Genomic DNA, 24,312 nt, shown 5'->3' with positions numbered 1-24,312 from the left:
TATAATATACATACGCTGTCGATCCTAGATATCATCTGAAATTAAATATGTAATTATTTAATTCAATGATCACTGAATATGATTAGCCTTTGCTTCATAAGTCAGAAATTTTCAGTGTTTTGATGTCATTATTATAATCATTGCTTTGTGACATGTAATTGTGCTACTTATAATAGTCTTTCAGAGAAGGAGACTGAATGTGTACTGAGGTGGTGACATCCTTCTTTGAGAAGTAGATATACAGCTTAAGTGGTAGAGCACTTGCTTAGGAAGTGTGGTCTTGAGTTCAAATCCCAATAGTGCCAACAAAAGTTTTAATTATTTTTTGACAAATCAATCACCTAATGGCCATTGAACACCTCTTCTTTTCCTCTTTCTTGGAAACATCATTCGTTGAAAACGTACAGAAAATTTAGACTTAGGATTTTCTAGTGGTTTGGGGAAATGTAAATTTGAATAGGCTAGGTCCTAAAACACAAAACTTGTCCATATTAAAAAGGTGACATCAGAATAAGAAAAGTATTTGTGTTCACATCCCAGAGTCTTTTATCATTGTTTACAACTGTTTGTTAAGGATCTCACCATGAAGTGTAATGAGGAGGAAAAATCTCTCAGCCCTGAAGCCTTTTCCAAGGTTTCCTTGACAAACTTGCGCAGATCTGCAGTTCCCGATCTTTCTTCAGACCTGGGCATGAACATCTTTAAAAAGGTGAGTAGAACCATTCAATACATGGGTATGAAACTGTTTTTTGATAGCTGAATCCCACTCAGGATCAAGTCCTTCTGATCAAGCTACGCAGCATGAGGTAAGGTGGGAAAGGGAGGCTAATTCAGCTTCAGGTACATCACTGCTCTCTCGTGTGGCCTGTCTTTCCGTGCACGTCCCTTTGCATGTATTGGAGTGCGTCCCATGTTAAGTAGTCCACAGGGTTGTCATGACGACTCATCTGCTACACTGTGTGTCGTGGAGGAGTAGTTGCGCAGTGAGAGTAACTTTCAACTCAGTTTATCAATACTTGATACAAATATTTCTCAATGCAATAAGATCCATATTGCCTATTTTGTGGAGAAGAAATCAATCCTTAGAAATTTTATTCCGTGTGCCAGAGATTGAACCCAAATTTTTTAAAAAGTCATCTTGTTACCTAGATTATGCTCTTCTGAATTTACCGCTTTTCTTATCTGTATGTGGAACTAATAAAAATAGAAAATAATATGTGTATACTCAGATGTAGCCATTTCATTTTCTCATTTTCAAAAGCATTAATTATGTCAATGAAGAACATATTTATTTATGAGATTACCTTTTTGCTAAGTAGCAGATTTATCTGCCTTTATTAATAATGAAATAGTAGCCAATGACTTTAGCTTTTTCTTTTTCTAAAACACACTGATCACATGAGAGATAAAAGAGATATTTTGTCTTTTTTTTTTGCACACGACAGCTTTGAGGAGCTTTTAAAAAACCAAGCATTGGGCTGGGAAGGTGGCTCAGTGGTAGAGTGCTTGCCTTGCATGCATGAGGCCCTAGGTTCTGTTCCTCAGCACTAGATAAGCAGAAAAAGCCAGAAGTGGTGCTATGGCTCAAGTGGTAGGGTGATAGCCTTGAGCTGAAGAGCTGAGGGACAGCACCCAGGCCTAGAGTTCAGGCCCCACAACCAGCAAAAAAAATAAAATAAAATCCAAATGTCCAGGGCTGACTAAATAATTAAATCAGAATTGCTGAAAGACCTAGGCATAGGTATATTTTTAATATTATCCAAACAATAGCATAACTCCTAGTTATACTTTTTAGATAGGAAACATGAGATTGTACCAATGCATGCTGTGTATCATCTTTAATTCTCCTTATGAGCAGTGATGCACATTTAAAGAAGTGAATCCAATGGTTACTTAGGAATCCTGTGTTCTAAACCAGAGGTTTTCACACTTTAGTGGACATCAGAGTCAACTTTGGGGCTTGTTAAAACACAGATTGCTGGGCTTCACCTTCTGAGTTTTTGATGGGGTATGTCTGGGTTTGAATCTGCAAATTGCATTTCTAACACATTCCAAAATGATGCTGCTGGTCCAGGAACTGCATTTGAGAAACACTATGGGAACCTATCTAGAAAGAAAAACCAATAGAATGTATGACTTGTGTGGTATATATACACAATGGAATTCTATGCCTCCATCAGAAAGAATGGCATTGCCCCATTTGTTAGGAAATGTCAAGACTTGAAAAAAATTATATTAAGTGAAGTAAGCCAGGCCCAATGACACATAGGTCCCATGGTTTCCTTTATATAACTAGTATATGTCTGAGACAAGCAGAAACGGTCAGATAAGTTGATGTTAGACCAAGTGAACCCCAAGATAAGGACTCAAATGTTTTCTTCTTTCTTGCAATTGTTTCTAACAGATTTATAAGATGATTTCTTTGTTGCTTTGTACGTCTCTCCCCCACGGTATTTGATGTTGATATAATTTGTGGAGGGGAAAGAAAAAACAAATTGTTTAAGTAGGGATACAGGTGGGGGGGGCGATGAAGGGATGGGAAGGGGAAACAAAGGAGGAGGCTAATGCTTGATAAGAAATGTACTCATTACCTTGCCCGTGTCATTGTAACCCCTCTGTACGATATTTTCACAATAAAAATTTATTTAAAAAAAAAAAGAATGTACGACCTCTGTCTTAGTTTCTTTTGCTCTTTTCATACATCAGGGAAAGGTTTCTGATTTCTGTTGGGTGATTTTCAGTGACTTCCTGCGACTCTTTTTCCTAGAGCATTTCCTGTTTTACCTCAAAGCATGAGACTCCATTGCCCTCTGCCTACCCTTCTTATCTCGTCATTTCAGTTCAAGAGTCGGAAAGAAGACCGAGAGAGGAAAGGCTCCATTCCATACCACCACACAGGGAAGAGGAGGCCGCGACGAATGGGTGTGCCGTTTCTGCTTCATGAGGACCATCTGGACGTGTCCCCCACGCGCAGCACCTTCTCCTTTGGAAGTTTCTCTGGGCTTGGAGAAGACAGACGTGGCATTGAAAAAGGAGGCTGGCAAACTACTATTTTAGGTGACCACCAAGACCTTCCAAGTGGGGCAGAGCTCACATGACCTATTTAGGAATCTTGATTGAGAGCCAACCTGGCACATCTGAATCTCCCACATACAGTTCAGACGAGAAAATTGGGCCCAATGTAGGTTCCCTAGTACTGAAATAATGCTGTGCCTTCACATAATTAACTTAATTATGTGAGAATTCTGCAAACTCAGGTAATGACCCTATTTCTTACATTATCCTAGCTGCAGAAACCTTTACAGGGCTTTGTGCATTGTTTCATTTGTTGATCTAAAGACAAGCTTTTATTTAGTTCTGTTATTTAATAAGGAAAGAAACAAATCAAGGGAAAAAAATTTTTCCCTGTTACGAAGGGCATAATAAAAAGACCAGCTTAAAATCAGGAGCTGACAGCTAGCTGGGCATGGCAGATGGTTTCTGACATTTGGCTTCGATTGGAGCTGACCTGATCGCAAACAGTGTCATCTAGCATGCCGACCTGAACTCTTCCCCAGTCAAGTTCAGCTCTCACTATTTTGGCTGTTTGCTCTTCTCGTTGCTGTCCTCTGGAAAGACAAAATAAACACTCTCCTAATAGAGAGTCTTCTAGATTTTCCAACCCTCTTGTGGTTTTCTTGTTCATCTAAGGAAAACTGACCCGGAGAGGCAGTTCCGACGCAGCCACAGAGATGGAGAGCCTGAGCGCACGGCACTCCCACTCCCATCACACCCTGGTGAGTGACCTGCCCGACCCCTCCAACAGCCACGGGGAAAACACCGTCAAGGAAGGTGAGTCCTGGACGGGCCTGTGGCAGGTCAGTCTCCCCCCGCCAAGTTCCATTTCCATTGTTCTCAGCATGCTTGTGTCGTCTGGAAACCTGAACTCTTACATTATATTGCATGTGGGCCATTCTGTGTGTGTGTGTGTGTATTGTAAAATAGTGTACAGAGGGGTGACAGTTACATGAGTAAGGTAATACCTACATTTCCTATTGAGCATTGTCACTTCCTCCTTTGTTTTTCCCCTACCATCCCTTCCCTTCCCACCTCCCCAACTCCTCCCTCCCCCCCACCCAAGTTGTAAAGGGAAATAACAAAATGTTGGTCATTCTTAGCACAGGCTTAGTAGCACAAGCTGACTGACATTGCACTATGGATACCGTACTTCTAGAGAGAACAGGCCCACCCCACCTGAGATCTTGGGAAACATGTGGATTCAGATGTCCCTGGTAGGGGTGGGGGGTACACCATCAGTGACCCCAAGGCCACCCCACTTCAGACAGATTCTGATTCAGCTCAGTGCACTATATGAAGCAAACAGGTGCTTCGTCTCTTAACACAATAGTTGATTCTTTTCCTTCTTCTTATGCTCTCACAGGAGCATAGTTCAAATCCCTTTTTCTCTGAACTGTATTCTATGTATTGACTGACATCTGTTAGTTACAACACAAATTTATGTTCTATTACCCTTAACCAAAGAAGAATTCTGTGTGTGTGCGCACATGTGTGTGTGTGTTTGTGTGTGTGTGTGTGGTATGTGTGTATTGTGTGCCAATACTGTAACTTGAACTCAGGACCTTATGTTCTCACTTGGCTTTTTCACTCAAATGCCTGTCATCTAGCATTTGAGCCATCTCTCTACTTCCAGCTTTTTGCTAAGCATCGTGGACATTACTGCCAATGCTGGCTTCAAAACTGTGATCATCAGATCTCAGCCTCCTGAGTAACTAGGATTAATAAATACTTCACTAGAGAACCATTTATTATTGTTTGTTTTTCCTTAATCCATTAGATGAAAATAAAATAGTTTACAAGCCCTATCTTTACTTGTTAGAGAGGCATTGGACCACTTGATCTATGCCCCCAGTACTATTCGCTCTGGTTACTTTTGAGATAAGGTCTCTCACTTTTGCCCTGAATGGTCTGAACTGCTATCCTATGCTTTATGCTACCTGTCATAGCTGAGATGACAATCATGTCTCTGTGCCAGCTTTTCTCCTTTAGGAATGGCCTCTCACACTAAATGACTGGACTGGCTTTGAACTGCGGTCCTCTTGATCTCAGGCCCTCTGTAGCTAAGATGCTAGGAATACATCAATTTCAATTGTTCTGTAACCTTTACGTATTTAGCCACTATTGCATAGTCTTAACAGCTCTTGCAGTTCCAAGGGAGTTGGGAACAGCTTTAAGCCTGGAAGTCAGGTATCTATTAAAGCTCCAGCTATGTCTGTGCTCAGGGTTTAAATAGCATCATTGTCTAGCTAATGCTTCAAGTTAACCAAAGAAAAACGAGACATTGCTTTCATTTTCTTAGTGCGATCCCAGATCTCTACTATCACAGTTGCAACCTTCAATACCACACTGGCTTCATTCAACGTAGGCTATGCAGACTTTTTCAGTGAACATATGAGGAAGCTTTGTAGCCAGGTGCCTATCCCTGAGATGCCTCATGAACCTCTGGCGTGTGCAAACCTTCCTCGAAGCCTCACAGACTCCTGCATAAACTACAGCTACCTGGAGGACACGGAGCACATCGACGGAACCAACAACTTTGTCCACAAGAATGGCATGCTTGATCTTTCTGTAAGGAGCAAGAATTTTTTCTTATGCAGACTTGAAAGATACTGACTCTTTAGTATGCTCTTTGCAAGGGTTGATAGGGCGGGCATTCAGATTCTTAAAAATATTGGCTTCTAAGTTGAAGATGCTGCCTATATAAATTCCACACATATACCAACCATCAGACTCACCTTTTGTTTTTTTTTCAAGTATTTCATTAGTTTTAATATGATCTCAGAATATTTTTAATAGTGAGTCCCAAATACACATGCATAATATACATGTGTGTGTTTACTAAGTCTTCTTTTTTCCCCCAGGATGAATATAAGATGTTCAATGATTTTCTTTTGTTACATAAGCAACAAGACTACCAACCTCCTGGGTAGCCAAAAGAAAGGAACAGAAGTTCTTAAAGGATTTAAGCTTGTATCCTCAAGAATTCCTGACTTGAATATAGTTATTAGCAAATAAAAGGGTTGTTACATTTTACAATTCTAGTTCACCAAGATTTTTATTGCACATTTGAGACCAGGCTCAGCAAATAATTTAAGAGATTATAGTTGATTAAATACTGCAATTTAAACATGCAAATATTATGTACTTAAAATTAAAGCATAAATAATTATCCAATCACAAATGAGAAAAGATTCCTCTATTCTACACATTTGAAAAAAATCATGGTTCTTTAGTCATTCTTTGTGGAAAGTGCAAGGCAGAGAACTTAAATGCTTTGATTTAAAAATGTGCTTCTGAATTAACTGAGTCTTAGCAGCTTTTGAAATACTTAAGTGACACAAATATATGCTTTTAATTATTTTGGTGATTTTACTCTATACTAAGCTCAAATATAATATTTGCAGTGCAACTTAGATTCAAAAATGCTAACTTGCCTGTGTTATTGATGCCCAAGTGAACTGAATATCAAGACTCAGGCTTAGGAAGGTGGGTTAAGCAGAAGGGGGAGTGCAAGTAACTTACTATGTTTGCCTTTGCCTTCTGCAGGTGGTTCTGAAAGCTGTGTATCTCGTGCTTAACCATGACATCAGCTCTCGCATCTGTGATGTGGCACTAAACATTGTGGAGTGCTTGCTTCAGCTTGGTGTCGTGCCCTGTGTAGAAAAGAACAGGAAGAAGAGTGAAAACAAGGAAAACGAGACCATGGAAAAGAGACCGAGTGAGGGAACTTTCCAATTCAAAGCAGTGTCTGGAAGCTCTACCTGTGGATTTGGGGGTCCTTCTATTTGTGGAGCTGGAGATGGTGGAGGAGAAGAAGGAGGAAGTGGAGATGGAGGTGGTGGAGGAGGTGATGGAGGAGGAGGTGGAGGAGGTGGAGGTGGTCCTTATGAGAAGAATAAGAACCAAGAGAAGGTATGACTTACCTTGCCTTCATTGTCCTCATGAAATGCTATCTCAAATTTCTTTTCCAGTGTGTCCTTGCTAACAATGTGTGGACCCAGAACTGTAGCTCATTCCCAGAGCATGAAAGTGATGATAAATATAGAGAGAAAGTATTTCTCAGCAAGCATACATAGAAACTGATGAGACTGTATTCCAACTCACAGAATCATTGTTTTCCATGGAATAGAATTGTTTCTTAAATTCACGTTCCTAATGCAGGAGAACGTCTCAGATAATATTACCTTTCCATAATTTTCAGCCAGCTGCCAAGGGTAGTCTCTCAAGACTTTGAGGAACTGTGTAATTAAGATCTAAGCTCAAGGTATATACATATATATGTATACACACACACACACACACTCTGGGCTGGGTGGCTCGAGAAATTTATTTCTTACAATGTAGGAAGCTGGAAGTCAAAGTGTCAGCAAGTGGATTTCATTCTGACGCCTTGATCTTGGCTTATAGGTGACTATCAGACAGTCATCTGTGCTCATGTGACCTCTTCTTTGAGCATATGCAGAATGGGGGAGGGTGTGGGGAAAAAACAGGTGTCTCTTATACAGTCCTAATCTTGTTGGGAACAGACAAGAATATCTGACCTCATCTAATTTTACTATTTTAATCACCTATAGGTCCATCTCTAAATACTACCAGTTCAAGAGTTAAGGCTGCAATGTATAGCAAGCCAGCTTCAAACCACAGTCAAGGAAAGGAAGTAATTGTACATCATTCCTTGGTTGGTTTATTTAGCATGGTTCAGCCTGGGGACAGCTCCCAACCTTACTCTTCTTAGATCATCCCAGGGGCCTGGACCTTCCTCTTATTGATTATTCCTGAACGCTCATTCCTTCATTTTTTGGCAACCTGAATTTCATGCCATCTGCATGAGGTTAAGATCTTTATACTTAGCAAGAATTTGCATCCAGCTTTGAGTTTTAAATGCAAATTACTGCAGCTTAATTTTATGAAACGCATACTAATGTCAGCTTGAGGTCTTAGCTGGAAAATGCCTTTCAGAAATTGACAACAAATTTGCTTTCTAGCAACTAATAATCTGCATATCATGTCAAGTGTTTACAAGTAGAAGATTATACTTCACAGAGTTCTACTCTCTTCATAAATTATATATAAACTATAAATTGTTCTTTTTTTTCCTTAAAAGATGTCAAAATTTTACATAGGATAAGTGTGTTGATCTGCCTCTTTTATTCATTCTTCTCTATCTCCTTCCAGTCCCATTGGTGTAGAGTTAATATATATCTATTGTCTTGTAGTTTACATCTTCCCAAGATTCATGGCCTCTGATTCCAATATCCTTGCTCAATATTCTTGGGTTTCTTAGCCTTTTCTTTAGGATTTTCCCCTCTGCTTCAATCATAGGTCATATGTAGATATTATCTAAGTATTACAGCCTGACACATTTTAAATGTTCTCTTGATGAACATGATCATTTTTGATCATTAGGGGCTATTTAGGTCAGATTATGTGGGCTCCAAACTAGCAAGCAAGATGTAAATGTTTTGCAATTAATTCTAAGAAAAAATTCTTCTTAGTACAAAGAGTTTATAAAGTGAACCTGATGATAAATCAGGTGCCTTGTGTGTGAGATTCGCAAAGCTCTTTTCTGTCCTAAAACCATCTGTTATTTTCCATGGAATCAGAAAATGAATCACTTTTGCAACCTCGTCATACCAGAGCATGAGGAATTGATTAGGACCAAAAGGAAGATTTAGTTTCTGTTTCTATATTGGCCACAACTGGTACAGAGAGTCTGGACTGTTATCTAATATCTCTGATTTTTTTTTCCTCTAGCTTATTATACCTTCCTGCATCTCTCCAATGAAAGTGACCTAAATCCCAAGGACATTGTAAGCTCTGAAATAATAAAAACTCAAATGATATTTACAAAGAGCTTTTAGAGCTAGAGAAATTTTAAAGGAGGATATGATGATTAGTACATGTAAGCCCTTGCACAGGATGGCATTTTCTGAGATTCCAGTGCATGTGACCATGTTGTCTGTAATTATCCAATGGCCTTTGAATTAAGAGGCCAGTGAGGACTGAGATCCAGTCTAAACTCTGCTCACAGAGCCTCTTCACAAAGGACTATATCTACCCAGAGGGCTCAGCTTTTTTTTAAATTCACTCACTAATAAAGATACCTTTCTAATTTGTTATAAATGGGCCCCAAAGGATATCAGTGCTTTCTACTTAAAATAATGGTGAATGTTTGTTTTGCTAATATTATGGATCTTTGTGGTGGGAAGGATTGAACCCAAGGACCTCTTGCAAATATTTCACCATTTGAATCACGCCTCTAGTCTTTCTACTTTGCATGTTTTTCAGATGAGACCGTGGTATGAGAACATGATCCTCCCTATCTCTGTCTTCTGAGTAGCTAGAGAGGCACTCAACTCAGAGATATCAGTCAATAGCCCTTCTCATAGCAAAGAGAATGTATGTTTCATTTCTGAAGGGAGAATCTCTAGGGTCTAATACCTCATCCACTACCTAAGTTTACAGACAAGGAAAGGACCAACTATAAACATGAGAAAAGTCTACCCTACCACATGAAGGAGCAGGATAATATCTACATAGCCCTCAAGCTATACCCTGCCCACGTTGCAGTACACTTTCTACAGGAGGTTTCAAAGTGTATGTGCCAATCTGATCATATGAGTGATGTCTACTTGTAGAGAAATTCTCACTTATCATTTTGTTTTCTCTGTCCAGAACACCTGTAGTAGGAAAGGCAGCTATCAGGGTCCTTAATTCACAGATGAGGAAATGAGAATAAAAAATTAATTTGTGCAATACCACATGCAATCATATCAATTAGAGGGCAGGAGTTGGAACCTTGGGTCTATGGTGTATATGTTGACGCCTGAAGGTAGCTAGGAGGACTGACTACTATCAAAGGCTCTGGCTCTCGAACATTGGACTCAGCATTATTCCTTACCAACAACTTCCTTTTGCTCCTTTGGAAGCACTTCAAGGAAGTTCATTTTTAGAGGAGCCATGTTCTCTGCTCACAAGAATTAATAGGAAGGGTGGTACAATTTTCAGAGTCCATTTTGCAAAAGCCAAAAGGGGAGTCAAACTGAACGGTTTATGAAGTTCTGTATAATCTCACTATGCTTATACATGTGTATTGTAGTACAGTGAAAGTATACATTGTCACAAAATCACTGCAGGATTTCAAGATCCAGACTTTGATCAGTTCCCCAAAGCTAGTAGTGATCCTTGCTTTGCATTCAGAAGTCTGCTGCTGGGGGTAGTTTCTAAAAAAAATGCTATTTTCTGTGATCACTGTTAGTTCCATGGTTTTTAGGTAGTTCTGATCATCTCTCAAGGATGTAAAGGTATGTCTTCCAAGTTCAGCTTTTTTTAAACCACCAGATGGTGTTCAGAATTCATAGGTTTCTTTCTGTTTGTTGAACTTAGTTCTGTCTCTTAAATTGTGGGTACTCACTGTAAAAAAAAAACAAAACCATGTATACTTTATGTAATTATAACTTAGAGCCCTGTACCAAAAGGAGCTCAGACCTCTTTTCTTTCTACTCATGGTGCTAGGATGAAAGCACTCCTGTAAGCAACCATAGGCTGGCTCTCACCATGCTCATAAAAATAGTGAAGTCTTTGGGATGTGCCTATGGTTGTGGGGAAGGACACCGAGGGCTCTCTGGAGATCGTCTGAGACACCAGGTATTCCGAGAGAATGTAAGAGAAGTAAAGTAGATTCCATTTCCTCTCCTTCTTCCCTCCTTCCAGTTGAGAACTGAGTCCTTTGACAATGAGGGTCAGTGTTCCCGGGAAAATAGTGTATTTTACACAACAATATATATGCTGTTTTTGGATGGGAGGATTCCCACAAAATATCTCAAGACATCTGAAACTCAGACTTATGAAAATTTAATCAGGAAAAACCCTCCTGCCTCCTGCCTAAAGAGACCAACTACCAGTTAGTTGGTCAAAGGATGCATATAGAACTATAAGTGAATTGTGGTTTGAAAGAACTTGACTGTGATGAATACCTTCAGTAAGCTTCTGATGGCCTGTGACAAGTGATTTTTTAATCATCTGTCTGGGTAATATAGAAATGTATTATACATTAAAGAGTCAAACTTTAGGACTTTATTGTTTCTACTTCACTGTGGAAAATGGCCCTTATTGGGACAAAACTGGACTATAAAAGTAGCCAGTCATTTTTCTGGCTGCTTTGCTTGGGAATGACCCTGAACATCTAGATATCTGAAATCGTGTCCCCCTTGAACTGTGTGAAACCTGAAACTCTGCTCTCTGACTTGCCGATAACATTTTTTGTAATGGAACATCACAATTTAAAAGGTCTCCACTGTCTGTAGTTTTCCCTTCTGACTTGAATAGTACCCATCTCTAGCAAGCCATGGCTGGGAGGTTGGATTCATATGAATTAAAATTGTAAGACAATATTCTAGTGAAAATGAGAATTGGAATCCAGGAGACCCCCTACCATATCTTGGCAGAGTTTTAGGGTCATGTCAAAATCTGGGACAGCCTGTGTTCGCTTGGGTGTTAGGTTTTGACATGATATGTTCACACAGTGTTAGCATGCTGGGTTTCTTGCTCAATGTATCATCTATCTATTCAGTCATCGATGTTGTGTCATTTTAGTTTATTGTGTGTATATGGGGGAGTATATTCACAGTTCCTAACTAATAATGCTTGAAAGTCAAATGTTTTTCACCAAGATCTAGATTTTGAGGCCAAAAATTTTTTAAGTCAAAATGATAATTAGCAAAGCAATAGAGAGCTTACATTGCCTCCACCCTTACACAAGTGTTATATAATTCACGACTTTAATTCTGCCTCCTTAATGTGACTTCTGTACCTATCCTGTCCTCCATAAATGAGGTTTTCCTCCTGGGATCCCTTTTTCCTTGATCTTTAGACCTTTTCCCTCAGTCCAGAGATTTCATTCAATGTTAGGGATATTCTTCTTAATTTTTTTAAATTATTTTTTGGGTAGTTATAGAAGAAGTTTCATTGTAAGTTTTAATTTATCTTTTGTCAGAACCTGGGCTTGAACATAGGGCCTTACATTAGCTAGGCAAGCAATCCACCAGTTGAGTCATGTGGTCAGCCTGTTTTGCTGTAGCTATTTTTCAGGTAGGGCCTCTTGATTTTTTTCCTGGGCCAGCCTATCCTCCTATCCTTTAACTGGATCACAGATGTACAACACCATGTTAAGATTATTGATTAAGATGGAAGCCTGGCTAAGTTTTTGCCCTGATTGGCAGTCACTGAGCTCTTCTTTACATCTAACTCCTAAGTAGCTGGAATTACAAGTATTAACCACCAGGTCCTTTACCTCCTAATCACAAGTAGTCTTAAAGTTACCAACAAATGTTCAGTATCGGTTATCTTAAGTCATCTTTTGAAGTATGTGGTATCCCAGTTGATCAGGACAGTCATTATTTGAATGTAAATGAGACTACGGCATAAGAAAAGTAACCACAGATTCTGAGGCAAGACCACTGTGGAGCTTGCCATGTCAAGTTGGGCCAAGTTTTGAACCCTAGATTTCCTCAACTGCATGAAAGGGATAATCAGCAAATCTTACAGATAGTCAGACATGCATGGACATGCTGTTTTCAACAGCAAAACACCACACAAATGAGATTTTCCTTGTGGTAATAAGAGAGGGCTGGCAGGTCTTTAATGCTTTAAGGCAGTATCAGAGCCTTCTACAGCCAGTGATCATGACTTTGTCATTTTTGATGATGAGAATCATTCCATTTTCCTTTGTCAGGTGGCAAAATTATTTGTCAGGTTATAAGAAATATGTTGTTATTTTAAGTAGCAAGACCTAGCCAAAGGTGACCTGCTTTTCATATTCCAGAGGCCGATTTTGGTTTAAATACCACACTTTAATGTTTAAATGCAATCACATAAATAAGCAACTTAGACTCTCAGTGACTCTTCTGTGTTTTAAGGACCTTTTCTGCTTGTCCCTGTAAGGGAATGCTCGATAGCACTTCCTACTACTCTCCCTTTACTCCCTCCATTAAATCTACTTTATTCAAAGAAGCTAGACACGGGATTGGCATGCATTAACCCACTGCCGAGCCTTTGTGGTTTTTAAGCCTAGACTGCAAATGCTATTCCCTATCTACATTTAATGCCTTGATTTGTTTTCATTAAGATCTTAAAATCTCGACTGTGGTGAAAAGATGAGCTTCTCCTGGGACTAGCCCTGACCTTCAGCTTTAGGGTGGTTCTACACAGTGCAAACTCTCTCAGGCTGCCCAGTCTATTATTCTTGTACCAAAAGGGCCAGCATGCACAGCTGGTTTTAGCTAATGGGGATGGATGGGAATCTTGGCCTACTGAAGGCTTTGATCTATGGGTAACCATAGCTTAAGCTGGTACTTGTGACTTTTTCACTTTCCTTCCTTCGTTGCAGGCCCAGAACTGCCTCACTAAGCTATACAAGCTAGATAAGATGCAGTTCCGACAAACCATGAGGGACTATGTGAACAAGGACTCTCTCAATAATGTAGTGGACTTCTTGCATGCTTTGCTAGGATTTTGTATGGAGCCAGTCACTGACAGTAAGTAATGCTACACCTACACCAGGTACCAGGAACAAATATCTGTGAGGTAAAACAAATACGGTCTAAGGGGCACACCAAATTAGAGGAGATGGAATTTAGAGAAAAAGGGTACGTGTGCATGCCTGCGTGCATGCATGTGTGTATGTGTGCATATGTAATAGATTATAAGGAAAAGATACTTGCAGATCATCTGTGGTGATATACTTTGCCCTCATAAAATTACTTATTACTAAATTACTTACCTGAAAAGGTAACTTACAGCAGTGAATGAGAATTTGCTAAAGATCTCTTTCTTCCAAAACAGTGATGAGGGGCACAAGGTATATATGTATTAGCTCAGTGAATAACAAACGAGTACATAGGCTAGGCAAGGTGCATGGTATATTTTTTTCCACAAAATAAAATAGAAAGTAAAACCTGTAATCATCACAAGCTAACATAAATTTGAGATAAATGTACATATAGGCCTAATATTTTACAACCAGAAAAGATGTAGTCCTGCAATTATGTGTGTGTGCACACATGTGCCCGTGTGCGTATGTGTGCACACATGCACCAGTTTTGGGGCTTGAACTCAGGGCCTGGGCAGTGTCCCTGAGCTTCTTTGGCTCAAGGCAGCACTCTACTACTTGAGCTACAGTTCCACTTCCAGCTTTTTTCTGAGTAGTTTTATTGGAAATAAGAGTGTCATGGACTTTCTGCCTGGGCTGGCTTTGAACCTCAATCCTCAAATCTCAGCCTTTTGAGTAGCTAGGATTACAGGCGTAAACAACCAGCACCAGGCTCCCACAACCTTATCTTATAGTTCCATAGCATTAAGAAAACTCCACTGTAGAGACCTACATTATGAGGGGAAGACAATAAATGCCACCTGCATTTGTGACACAGAGTCCTTCCAGTACCACTCAGATACAAATGTTGCCCTGAACCAAGAGTGAGGTCTGAAGCCTCAGTTGAGTAAAGTGCACATTTTTGGGTAGCATTTGAGAAGCAATGACATTTTAGGGTACACTTCTATTGTTCATGTCATGCATGAATAATAGTAATTGATGGATTTATGATAGATTTTGAGCAGTTTTCTTTCTGGTATATCTTAAGCTTTGTTTTTATATCATCATATTAAGAGAAAATATTGTTCCTCTGTAGAACTCATGGGGATTAATTATGTTATTAGAATCATGTTAAGCTAAGAATACCATAAATTTGCAAAACACTGAGGTCAGTGAATATGATAGTTGAGATCAGCAAAAGAAATGATTGATTATAAACTAATACTTTTCTCATCCTTAATGTTATTTGAAACGAAAATGATAAACAGAGACAAATCTAGCTAAACAGATAAATCTAGAGATAATCCTCTGTTAATTGACACAGGTAATAAAAGGTTGCTAACAGAGTATACCATTTTGGTATGAATTTCATGAGCATATATTAGACAAAGTAGTTTCATCATAGTATTTCCAGATATGCATGTAATATGCTTAGCTCAAATTCATCTCCTTTATTACTTACTCTTTCTTATCCTTTCTCCCTTCTTTAAACAAAAGACTTTTAAATTAGCATCCATTACTTATGAGGGACTTAATTGGGGCATTCACTCGTGTGTATAATGTATTCCAATCAATCTCACCCCTTCTATTACTCACCAGCCTCTCTTTTCTCCTTTCCTAAAACAATTTCAACACATTTCATCGTTCTGCTTTCAAGCATGTAAAAATTACTTCAACCATATTCATCCTCATTCACCCTCTTGGCTAGCCCAACCCCCATTTGATGTTGTCATTCTATTTTCATACATGTGTACATAAAGTACTATGATCACATTCATCGCCCTGAACCCAACCCTTTCATCCCCTCATCCCTGTTGGTTCCCACCCCCAAACAATCCTATCATTTTAAGATTTTTTTCCTCTCAGATTCTTAAGACATGGACACAGATCACAATGAATCAGACAGACATAGGTCCCTATCTGATCAATCTTAGAGGGCACACGCCTTCCTACAATTCCCTATTGCTTATATGCCCTGTGTGGAACCCTCTGGCCAGACCAGAGTGCCTATGTCCCCTATGAATATGCCTCCACAGGCATAAAATACCATGGCGGTTGATGGCCTGAGATCATACACTGGTGTTCCACGTGTATCTTGCATTAGAAGGCGGTGGCTCTGGAGAAACCATGGCTTTTTCCTCTCCACGTACATACACAGCTCTGTGCATACTCTGAACAGGATTTGATTTTCCCTGGGCCTCTGCAGAGCTCCGACATGCCTTTTCTTGCTCATGACTTAGCTCTCGTGGTTGGTCTCATCTATTCCACTATGAAACACAAAATAATGTCCACTGAAAAAACAAACCAATATTCTTCACCACCAGAGGCTGAATCAAACTCGTTCCCCATCATGATGCCAACTTGTAGATACTTTTTTAAATCACCTAGTTAAAAACGACTCTACTCCTCCATAGTTGGTCCCATAGTTTTCTTTTTGTTAAAACATATCAAGCAGGAATGTGGCTTAGTGATAGAGTGCTTTCTTAGCATGCATGAGGCCCTGGGTTCAATTCCTTGATACCACATAAACAAAAAATGTGTCAAACTAACTAAAAATAAAATCAATCAGTTGGGTGCTGCTAGCTCACACCTGTAATCCTAGCTACTCAGGGGGCAGAGATCTGAGGATTGTGTGGTTCAAAGACAACCCTGGCAGGAAGTCTGGGAGACTCTTAACCAGTGAAGAACCAAAAAGCCAGAAGTGGAGTTGTGTGGTTCAAGTGGTAGAGTGCCAGCCTTGAGCAAAAAAGCTCAGGGACAGCACCCAGGCCCTGAGTTTAAGGCTCAGAACTGGCACAAAAAAGAACCAATCAAAATACCCCCAGAAATGCAGTTGACCTTATTATAGTAAAGGAGAATTGTTCATTTATCCCCAAGTCTGCACAGCAAGAATCCCATCAGAGGTGTGTTTAATTCTGTTGCTGCATTTTTGTGCAGCAAGTCACCATTTCCTGGGTACCAAGTTCTTATTTCCTTCACCTTTTCATTATGATGCTTAATGGAAACACTCCCTTATCATGTGCCTTTGCTTCCAGACAAGGCTGGGTTTGGAAATAATTTCACCACGGTGGACAACAAATCCACAGCCCAGAGCGTGGAAGGCATTATCGTCAGTGCCATGTTTAAATCTCTCATCACACGCTGCGCTTCAACAACACACGAACTGCACAGCCCCGAGAATCTGGTGAGAAGCTCTCCCATTCTTCCCACACTTCTCAGCCTCCGCTTTAAGGAAATGCTTGCATCATGATACAAGAAAGAGAAACTGAAATCTTAAAGTTAAAATATCTATTTCCCCCAGAGTGCCTCACAATGAGCTCTACCCTCAGTTTTCTCCATTGTGCTCATTATCTATCTTCAGGTTGACTTAGCATCTTCTTCCATTTCAGTGATTTCATTGCTTTTGGTTAAATAGTTTTAAGGTATTTTTGAGTCCTTCTGAAATGTGAGAATGCTGTTTATTAGTGCATGAAATGTTAAAGCCTTAGTTGAGGCCATAGGCACTTTTAAATTAATGCAAATAACCTACTGCTGAAGTTGGCTTAGTTTGGTCTGGTTTTTAGTGAGCGCCTGTGATCTTTTAACTACTCTTCATAAAAGACTGTGTTGATTAAATCACTAAAGCCATTCATAGAGTGTGAGGAAAAGCTAAGCTATAAAAGGTTAGTGTTTAACTGCTATCAAAGATATTGGGATTTGAGATTCTAAATGTAGATTACAGGTGATAAATCTGACATGAATAGATTATTCAAGGTTTTTTTTTTTCAGGAAGCAAAGGAACATTTTTTTTATCCTGCCAATTTGTTAGATCCTATGGCTTCTTTTAAGAAACCATGCCTATGTACTTGTGGATTGATTGGTTATCTACTAATAGATAACAAGCTTTTTTTAAAAAAAAAGCTATCCTATATTGAAATGATACACTTGAGATAAATGGAATAAAACAGAATTTATTTTGGTTAATGGTGAAAGCCAAGCTAACCAGGTTTTTTGCCCTTGATTGTGGCACAGGCAATGTTGTAGGCACTCATTTTGATGATGACAAGAAGTAATTTAAAAGTTAATGGCTCTATATGTGAGTGCTTATAAATCTCCAGCCACAACCTCCTAGGTAGAACACTGGATTTCTTAATTTCCTTTCATATCATTGTGAGTTAGACTCTGAACTGCCATTCCTACAGAATGGCTGGAAGTTGAATTTGTTTATTTGTTGATTCTCCACTCCACCGTGCAGTGTAAAGATTCCCTTAGGAAGCACTTAGAGCCTTGAGAGTGTCCATGGGTCTCAATCATTGATCTAGAGCTACTGTTTTACCTAGTGATCTCTGCCATGTTATAGGGCTATGTACGCTCTTTGAGATCTTTTCTCTCCTATGGAGGAGCTACTAAAGAGCAGAATGAAGGGCACAGGGCCTATTTACCATAGCCTCTCAAAGACTCTCTTGTGCTATTCTCAAAGACCATGGATATAATTGTCCCAGGGGTCTTAGGTTTTTGAAAACTAATGCTATCAAGGTAAGTATTCTTTTAGACCTCTGTATTCTGCTTTGCCATAAACATTTCCTAAGGCAAAGAATGCTGTTACTATCTCTTTAAAGAGGGAAGAAAGATGGCCAAATGGAAAGGAAGGAAGGAAGGAAGGAAGGAAGGAAGGAAGGAAGGAAGGAAGGAAGGAAGGAAGGAAGGAAGGAAGGAAGGAAGGAAGGAAGGAAGGGAAGAAGGAGGGAGGGAAAGAGGGAGGGAGGGAAGGAAGGAACAGAAACAAAGAAAGATATTTTTGAGTGTTTGACACACACACACAGACACACACACACACACACACACACACACATACACACACACATATTTTCTGGTTCTAAGGTTTGAATTTGTGGCTTGGGTGCTGTCCCTGAGGTTGGTTTTGTTGTTGTTGTTGTTTGTTTGTTTGTTTCAAGACTAGGGCTCTTCCACTTGAGCTACATCTCCACTTATAGCTTTTTTTTTTTTTTTGGGTCCGGTCGTGGGGCCTGAACTCTGGGCCTGAGCACTGTCCCTCAGCTCTTCAGCTCAAGGCTAGCACTCTACTACTTGAGCCACAGCACCACTTCCGGGTTTTTTCTTTTTGCTTATGTGGTGCTGAGGAATTGAACCCAGGGCCTCATGCTTGCAAAGCAAGCGCTCTACCACTAAGCCACCTTCCCAGCCCCCCACTTATAGCTTTTTGGTGGTTAACTGGAGATAAGAATCTCATGGACTTTCCTGCCCGGTATGGCTTTGAACTGGAATCCTCAGCTCTCAGCCTTCTGAGTGGCTAGGATTGCAGGTGTGAGCCACCAACACCTGTTTTATGTATTTTTAAATGGTAGTTCACCAATATATTGATGCATACCAATATATTGATACATTGATCTTAAGTTCATAATTAAGTTCATGCTCAATATTTGCTAAATGTATCTTAGCAAAATTCATCATCCTTTGAAACCAGGTTTTGTTTGAAGTATCTACCTGACTTATTATTTTGTCATAATAATGCAAAGATTTTTGAGAAACAGCACAGACTGAAATCTCGAGTTTAAACACAATTCTGAGTATTGTTTCTATTGCAGACATCTCTTCAGAAATAATAATTAAGAGGGAAAATTAAAGCTTGGAAATCCAGTGGTTTAAAGCATAGATACATGTCATGCTAGTGGTATAGTTTCCCTTTTAAATATGAAGTTCTTGGTGACCATTGTTTTTCATACCAGGGATGACTGACAATGTCCCCATACAGAAATAATGAGGAATGAGCATGCTGTTTTTCAACAGTAGTAATTACTATTTGTTTGTGATCAGAATGCTCATCTAAACCTAAGGCATTTCCTTTCCCTCTTTTCCTTTGGAAGCTGATCACACAGCCTTCTTTCCTTCCCCAAACTTTCTTATTGCCTTTAAACAGGGACTGTATTGTGACATCCGTCAACTGGTCCAGTTTATCAAAGAAGCTCATGGGAATGTCTTCAGAAGAGTGGCTCTTAGTGCTTTGCTTGACAGCGCTGAAAAGTTAGCTCCAGGGAGAAAGGTAGAAGAGAATGAACAGGAAACTAAGCCTGCAGGTGGTAAAAGGTTGGATGCTTGATCTTTCTGAATTATTCTTATGTTTGCCTTATATCATTAAAATGTTACTTTCTATCATATGGTCCATGTATTTCCTGGTATGCTGTAAGTTCAGAATAAGATGATAAAAGCACTATCTTATATAAGTGGTGGGGTGCAACTGAAGCTTAGAAAAAAATTGTGTTTTGTATTAAATAAATGTCTTCTCTGTCCAAATCAGAGCTCAGTTTGTTCCCAAATTTTCATACAAAGCTTCATTTAGTGGCTCTGAAATGTAAAATGTGAGCTTTGTTTATACTTTGTTATGTACATGATACATAATCTACATTTTTATCCAGAAAGGAGAAACAATTACTAGTGCTATATCACATCTGTTCAGTAAGTGATATCCTAAATGTGGCAAAAGACAAATTGCTTCTCAGAACCATATTGTGAGTTCTGCTAATAAGTACACATGAATTTCATACCCATTATATACTAAATACAAGTTCCAATGATTAAAAGATACTCCTGAATTCAAAATCCTGCTTGCAGTTAGTTTGATAAGGTGAAATAGTCATGAATCCCCTGGTAGGGTACAAATTATGTGCAGCCTAGACTCCTGGTGACAATGGTTTGCAAGCTATGTAGTTTGTCTCTAGCAAGCACTTGGTTTCGTGGAATATACAAAGTAGTTAAGAGGTAGTATTCTGCACGTGTGACTGTGCAATGTGCCGTTCCCACAGGTCAGAGGCTGGAAGCATTGTGGATAAAGGCCAGGCCTCCTCTGCTCCTGAGGAATGTCGCAGCTTCATGTCTGGTCGTCCCTCCCAGACTCCAGAGCAGTAAGTAGCCATGGTTTTGGACCCAAGGCAGGGGGTTAGGTACCTCATACTGGAGGAAATTTAATTTCCTAAACCTGTGTTTGCTATTTTGTTCCATTGGTTAGTTTTAGTTTTCATTTGCTTTGCCCTTGCTTCTGCCCTTTACATTTTTGTCCCCAATGCCATGAATATCTTTACACCAGGCTGAATAATCAGCCTTGTACCTACTACAGAAATCCTCCTTAATTGCATTCCCAGCCCCTCTTTTCCCCTCTTCTGCCTCTCATCTACAGAACTAGACATAAGTAAACCTTTAAAAATAGTGTGCATGTGAGGTAGGGCAACAAGGCCATCCATTTTCTTCTTTAGAGTCACAATTTGTTCTAAGTGGATGCATGATCGTCAGCGTGTTCAATGATAGTTTTCTTTAAAGCAAAAATAATAAAGGAAGTAGGGTAACCTCTAGTGTTCAGTTTGGGCTGAAATATAGACTCCACTCTCTTGTACTGGGTCCACTCCTGAGACCCTCTCCACTCAGTTTCTTTACACATAATTGCAAAATCAGAAGCATATTTAAATGAGTGCCCCCAGAACATACAAGTACTATGGTAGACATTAAACATGCGGCCTAGTTCTATGTGAGGCTAGTTCATATTCATTCTTTTAGGGGGGCTATTTACATGCAAGTGGAATGATTGGTATTTAAAACATGTATTTCATTTCAGCCAGGCACCTGTAATCTACTCAGGAGGCTGAAATCTAGGATTGTGGTTTGAAGCTAGCCTGGGCAGGAGAGTTCGTGAGATTCCTATCTCCAATTAACCACCAAAAAGCCAGAAATGGAGCTGTGGCTCAAATGGCAGAGTGCTAGCCTTGAGCAAAAAGGCTCAGAGATAGCATCTATGCCCTAAAGTCAGGCCACAAGATGAACCCCAAAGGGAAAAAAAAATAATAAGTATTTACTGACAATTTAAATACAATTTAAATGTTTCTGCTACTGTGATACTTATTGTGATACTGTAGTCTCACACTGCAGTTGAATATCTGCAAGAATATTGAATCTTTTTTTTAATTGAAGTTGAAACAAAGACCATCTCCATTCCACAGCTGAGACATGACTATTTTCAAGGAGAGTTCACAGTCAACCTTGATCTACCTCCTCCAGCTCCAACTCATCCCATGCCCAGCCCAGCAGAGATCACTGCACCCTTTGCCTAAGTTACTGCTAGCAGGAGGTCGAGAGCAATGTAGGAGGACTTCATATGTTGTCAGATATTGAACGCTCTCCTCTGTTTATTTGCAGTGATGAACAAATGCAAGGAGGCAATCTGGGGCGGAAAGACTTCTGGCGCAAAATGTTCAAATCCCAGAGTGCAGCAAGTGACACGAGCAGCCAGTCTGAGCAGGACACTTCAGAATGCACCACCGCTCACTCGGGAAACACCTCCGACAGGCGTGCCCGCTCAAGGTCCCGCAGGATTTCCCTCCGGAAGAAGCTTAAGCTCCCCATAGGTAAAAGTATGTCTGTATTTATTTATAGATTCTCTTCCTTCCGCATGTCATAAAATCCCTGCATAATCAAAATATGCCAATGCATGGTAGAGTTCAGAAAAGAAAAGCTTTCAGGTCACAACGCCTAGGCTTACTGGTTTACGTACCCATTCATCCACCCACCCATCCACTCCTTTGTTTCTACAGATAGTTCCTGCATGGTTTTCCTGTGTGCTAACACTCAGCTGAATAGCAGAGCTTTAATAGTGAGCTACTTTGCTCCCAAAACTTTGCCAAATTTGCTATGTAGGAGAAACAACAACAACCAGAAGCAATCAGATAACTACTTTTAGCCACAAACTATGAACTTTTTGAGGGAAATCCACATGGTACTATGATAGCATGCAATAATGAGTCCCGAACTAAGTGAGGAAAAGAGGCAGGGATCAGGGAAATCTCTTAGCAGCAGTGACATTAAGATGTGCAAACTACTTAGGAAAAAAAAAAGGAAATCATTGCATTTGGCAGTAGGCAGTATGTGCAAAGATACCAAGATACCAATGGAAGGAACTGTAAGAACTAGAACAAGAGGAAGAGTAGCCTCATCAATATGGTAGACCGATAGAGGCAGGAAGCCAGGAACCCTCCTGGGATAATTCCTCCTGGAATTATTCATGGCCAAGGTGGGCAGTTGAACAGGAGAGTAACACAAGCATGGTAAGATTTCCTAATAAACCACTACATAGAAACCACATTAGTAGGCATATTATCAGCTACTGAGAAAGACCAGTGGTACGCTGCCTAGGAGTCCAGTGTTATGTAAATGGACACTGTGGTGATGTTCATAAATGATGACTATGGCTTGCTACTCATGAATTTGAGTTTGAACACTATCAGGATTAAACTCCCAAGTGCACAGGTTTGAATGCTGTTGAGAAGGAGGTATGGACATTGTCAAGGCTAAGTGGATGAATTATGGTCTCATGCACTGGAGAGGAACAGGTTCCTTTTGTCCTGGTCTTACTCACTCATGTTAATTTTTATGGTTCAACCCTGGACATTTTGATTCAAAGCATGTACACTGTAAACAACTTGCTTTCACTTCTATTTATATCAAAGTCATGCAACTTCCATTGCTTGTGGAGCACATGCTGACATTTCTGTTTAATCCATTTGGGAGCAAATGCTCTAATGGTGTAATTTCTTTAAATAATTACTAAATAGGAAACTGGCTGAAACGATCCTCCCTCTCGGGCCTGGCAGATGGCGTAGAAGACCTTTTGGACATCAGCTCTGTGGACCGCCTGTCCTTCATCAGGCAAAGTTCCAAGGTAAACAGGACATCACTTGTTTAGGGGAAGGTTGGAGTCCCTGAGAGAAAATTTCGGGACCGAGAGATGCTAAACACCTGGAGGGGATAAATAAGAAGAGTTCAAGGAACTTAAGTAGGACAACTTGGGAAACATAAACTAGTGATGGAAAACCAGAATGCTTAAGTCAGCATAAGTAGGAGAAAAGAAAACTGTAGCTCAAGTGACAAATGCAAAAACCCAGGTGATAGCGGGCATTCTCACTTGTTTTCAACCCCCAACATGTATATGAAATTATTGCCATCTCAAGCTCCTTTCTGGGGATCCAGTGATTCTATGTGATTGCTTTCACAGATTAAAACACACATGCACCCATTTATTCATCCACCTTCTACTGCTTTTGGTACAGCTGAGTCATTGTCTCCTCATTTCTTTATCAAAGAACTCCTGATGACCTTTTTCACCAAGTGTTCTTCATGCTGCTATTAGGTACCGCAGTAGCATCTGATTTGAAAAAGACCAGGATTCTTAGGGAAATTTACTCCCTGCAAGAGTCTTCTCTGTGCACAATTTGGGGCCTAGTTATTGGCCTACCAAATTTCAATATGAGCAATATCTCTTTCTTCATATGTAACTTGCCACATTCTTCCTTTGAATTTCAGCAAAACCAGTTTCTTCTATCTAGACTATGTTATAAGTAATGTATTGAGGTTATAGAAAGAGTATAGCCACATGACAGAACAGTTATGAAATATTATAATTTCTATATCACATTTAGTCTGCTAAGAGACTGCAGTCTGTGGACTTCCTTTCTGTGCTGAATGTTTTGAGGGATATTAGCATAAAGTCAAGATCAAGAACACATATTAGTGCTTAGGAAAGGAAATACATTGCACATTCATTGTAGTTTATCAGTTGATTTATAAACTTGGAATATTCCCTTTGGTCTACCTTTCACTTCCATCTGATTTTCAGCTGTGGTGGTATT

The 24,312-nt window shown here is 39.8% G+C and overlaps 1 protein-coding gene across 1 annotated transcript in view; it reads left to right on the top strand.

The window, feature by feature from the left end:
• Window positions 1-24,312, top strand: part of Unc80 (unc-80 homolog, NALCN channel complex subunit) — a 182,511-nt gene that overhangs the window by 26,600 nt on the left and 131,599 nt on the right. Inside the window, 12 exon segments of the mRNA XM_042679276.1 lie at window positions 575-709; window positions 2,841-3,057; window positions 3,691-3,831; window positions 5,357-5,625; window positions 6,604-6,969; window positions 10,573-10,719; window positions 13,445-13,592; window positions 16,681-16,829; window positions 19,563-19,729; window positions 20,446-20,544; window positions 21,827-22,035; window positions 23,239-23,345. Coding sequence (XP_042535210.1) covers window positions 575-709; window positions 2,841-3,057; window positions 3,691-3,831; window positions 5,357-5,625; window positions 6,604-6,969; window positions 10,573-10,719; window positions 13,445-13,592; window positions 16,681-16,829; window positions 19,563-19,729; window positions 20,446-20,544; window positions 21,827-22,035; window positions 23,239-23,345 — 2,154 coding nt within the window.

The sequence above is a fragment of the Dipodomys spectabilis genome, unplaced genomic scaffold (assembly GCF_019054845.1).
Source record: "Dipodomys spectabilis isolate Male_0828 unplaced genomic scaffold, ASM1905484v1 ptg000051l, whole genome shotgun sequence".
Classification (NCBI taxonomy): Eukaryota; Metazoa; Chordata; class Mammalia; order Rodentia; family Heteromyidae; genus Dipodomys; species Dipodomys spectabilis.
The sequence above is the reverse complement of the archived record's forward strand: the minus strand, read 5'-3'. Positions and strand labels throughout refer to the sequence as shown.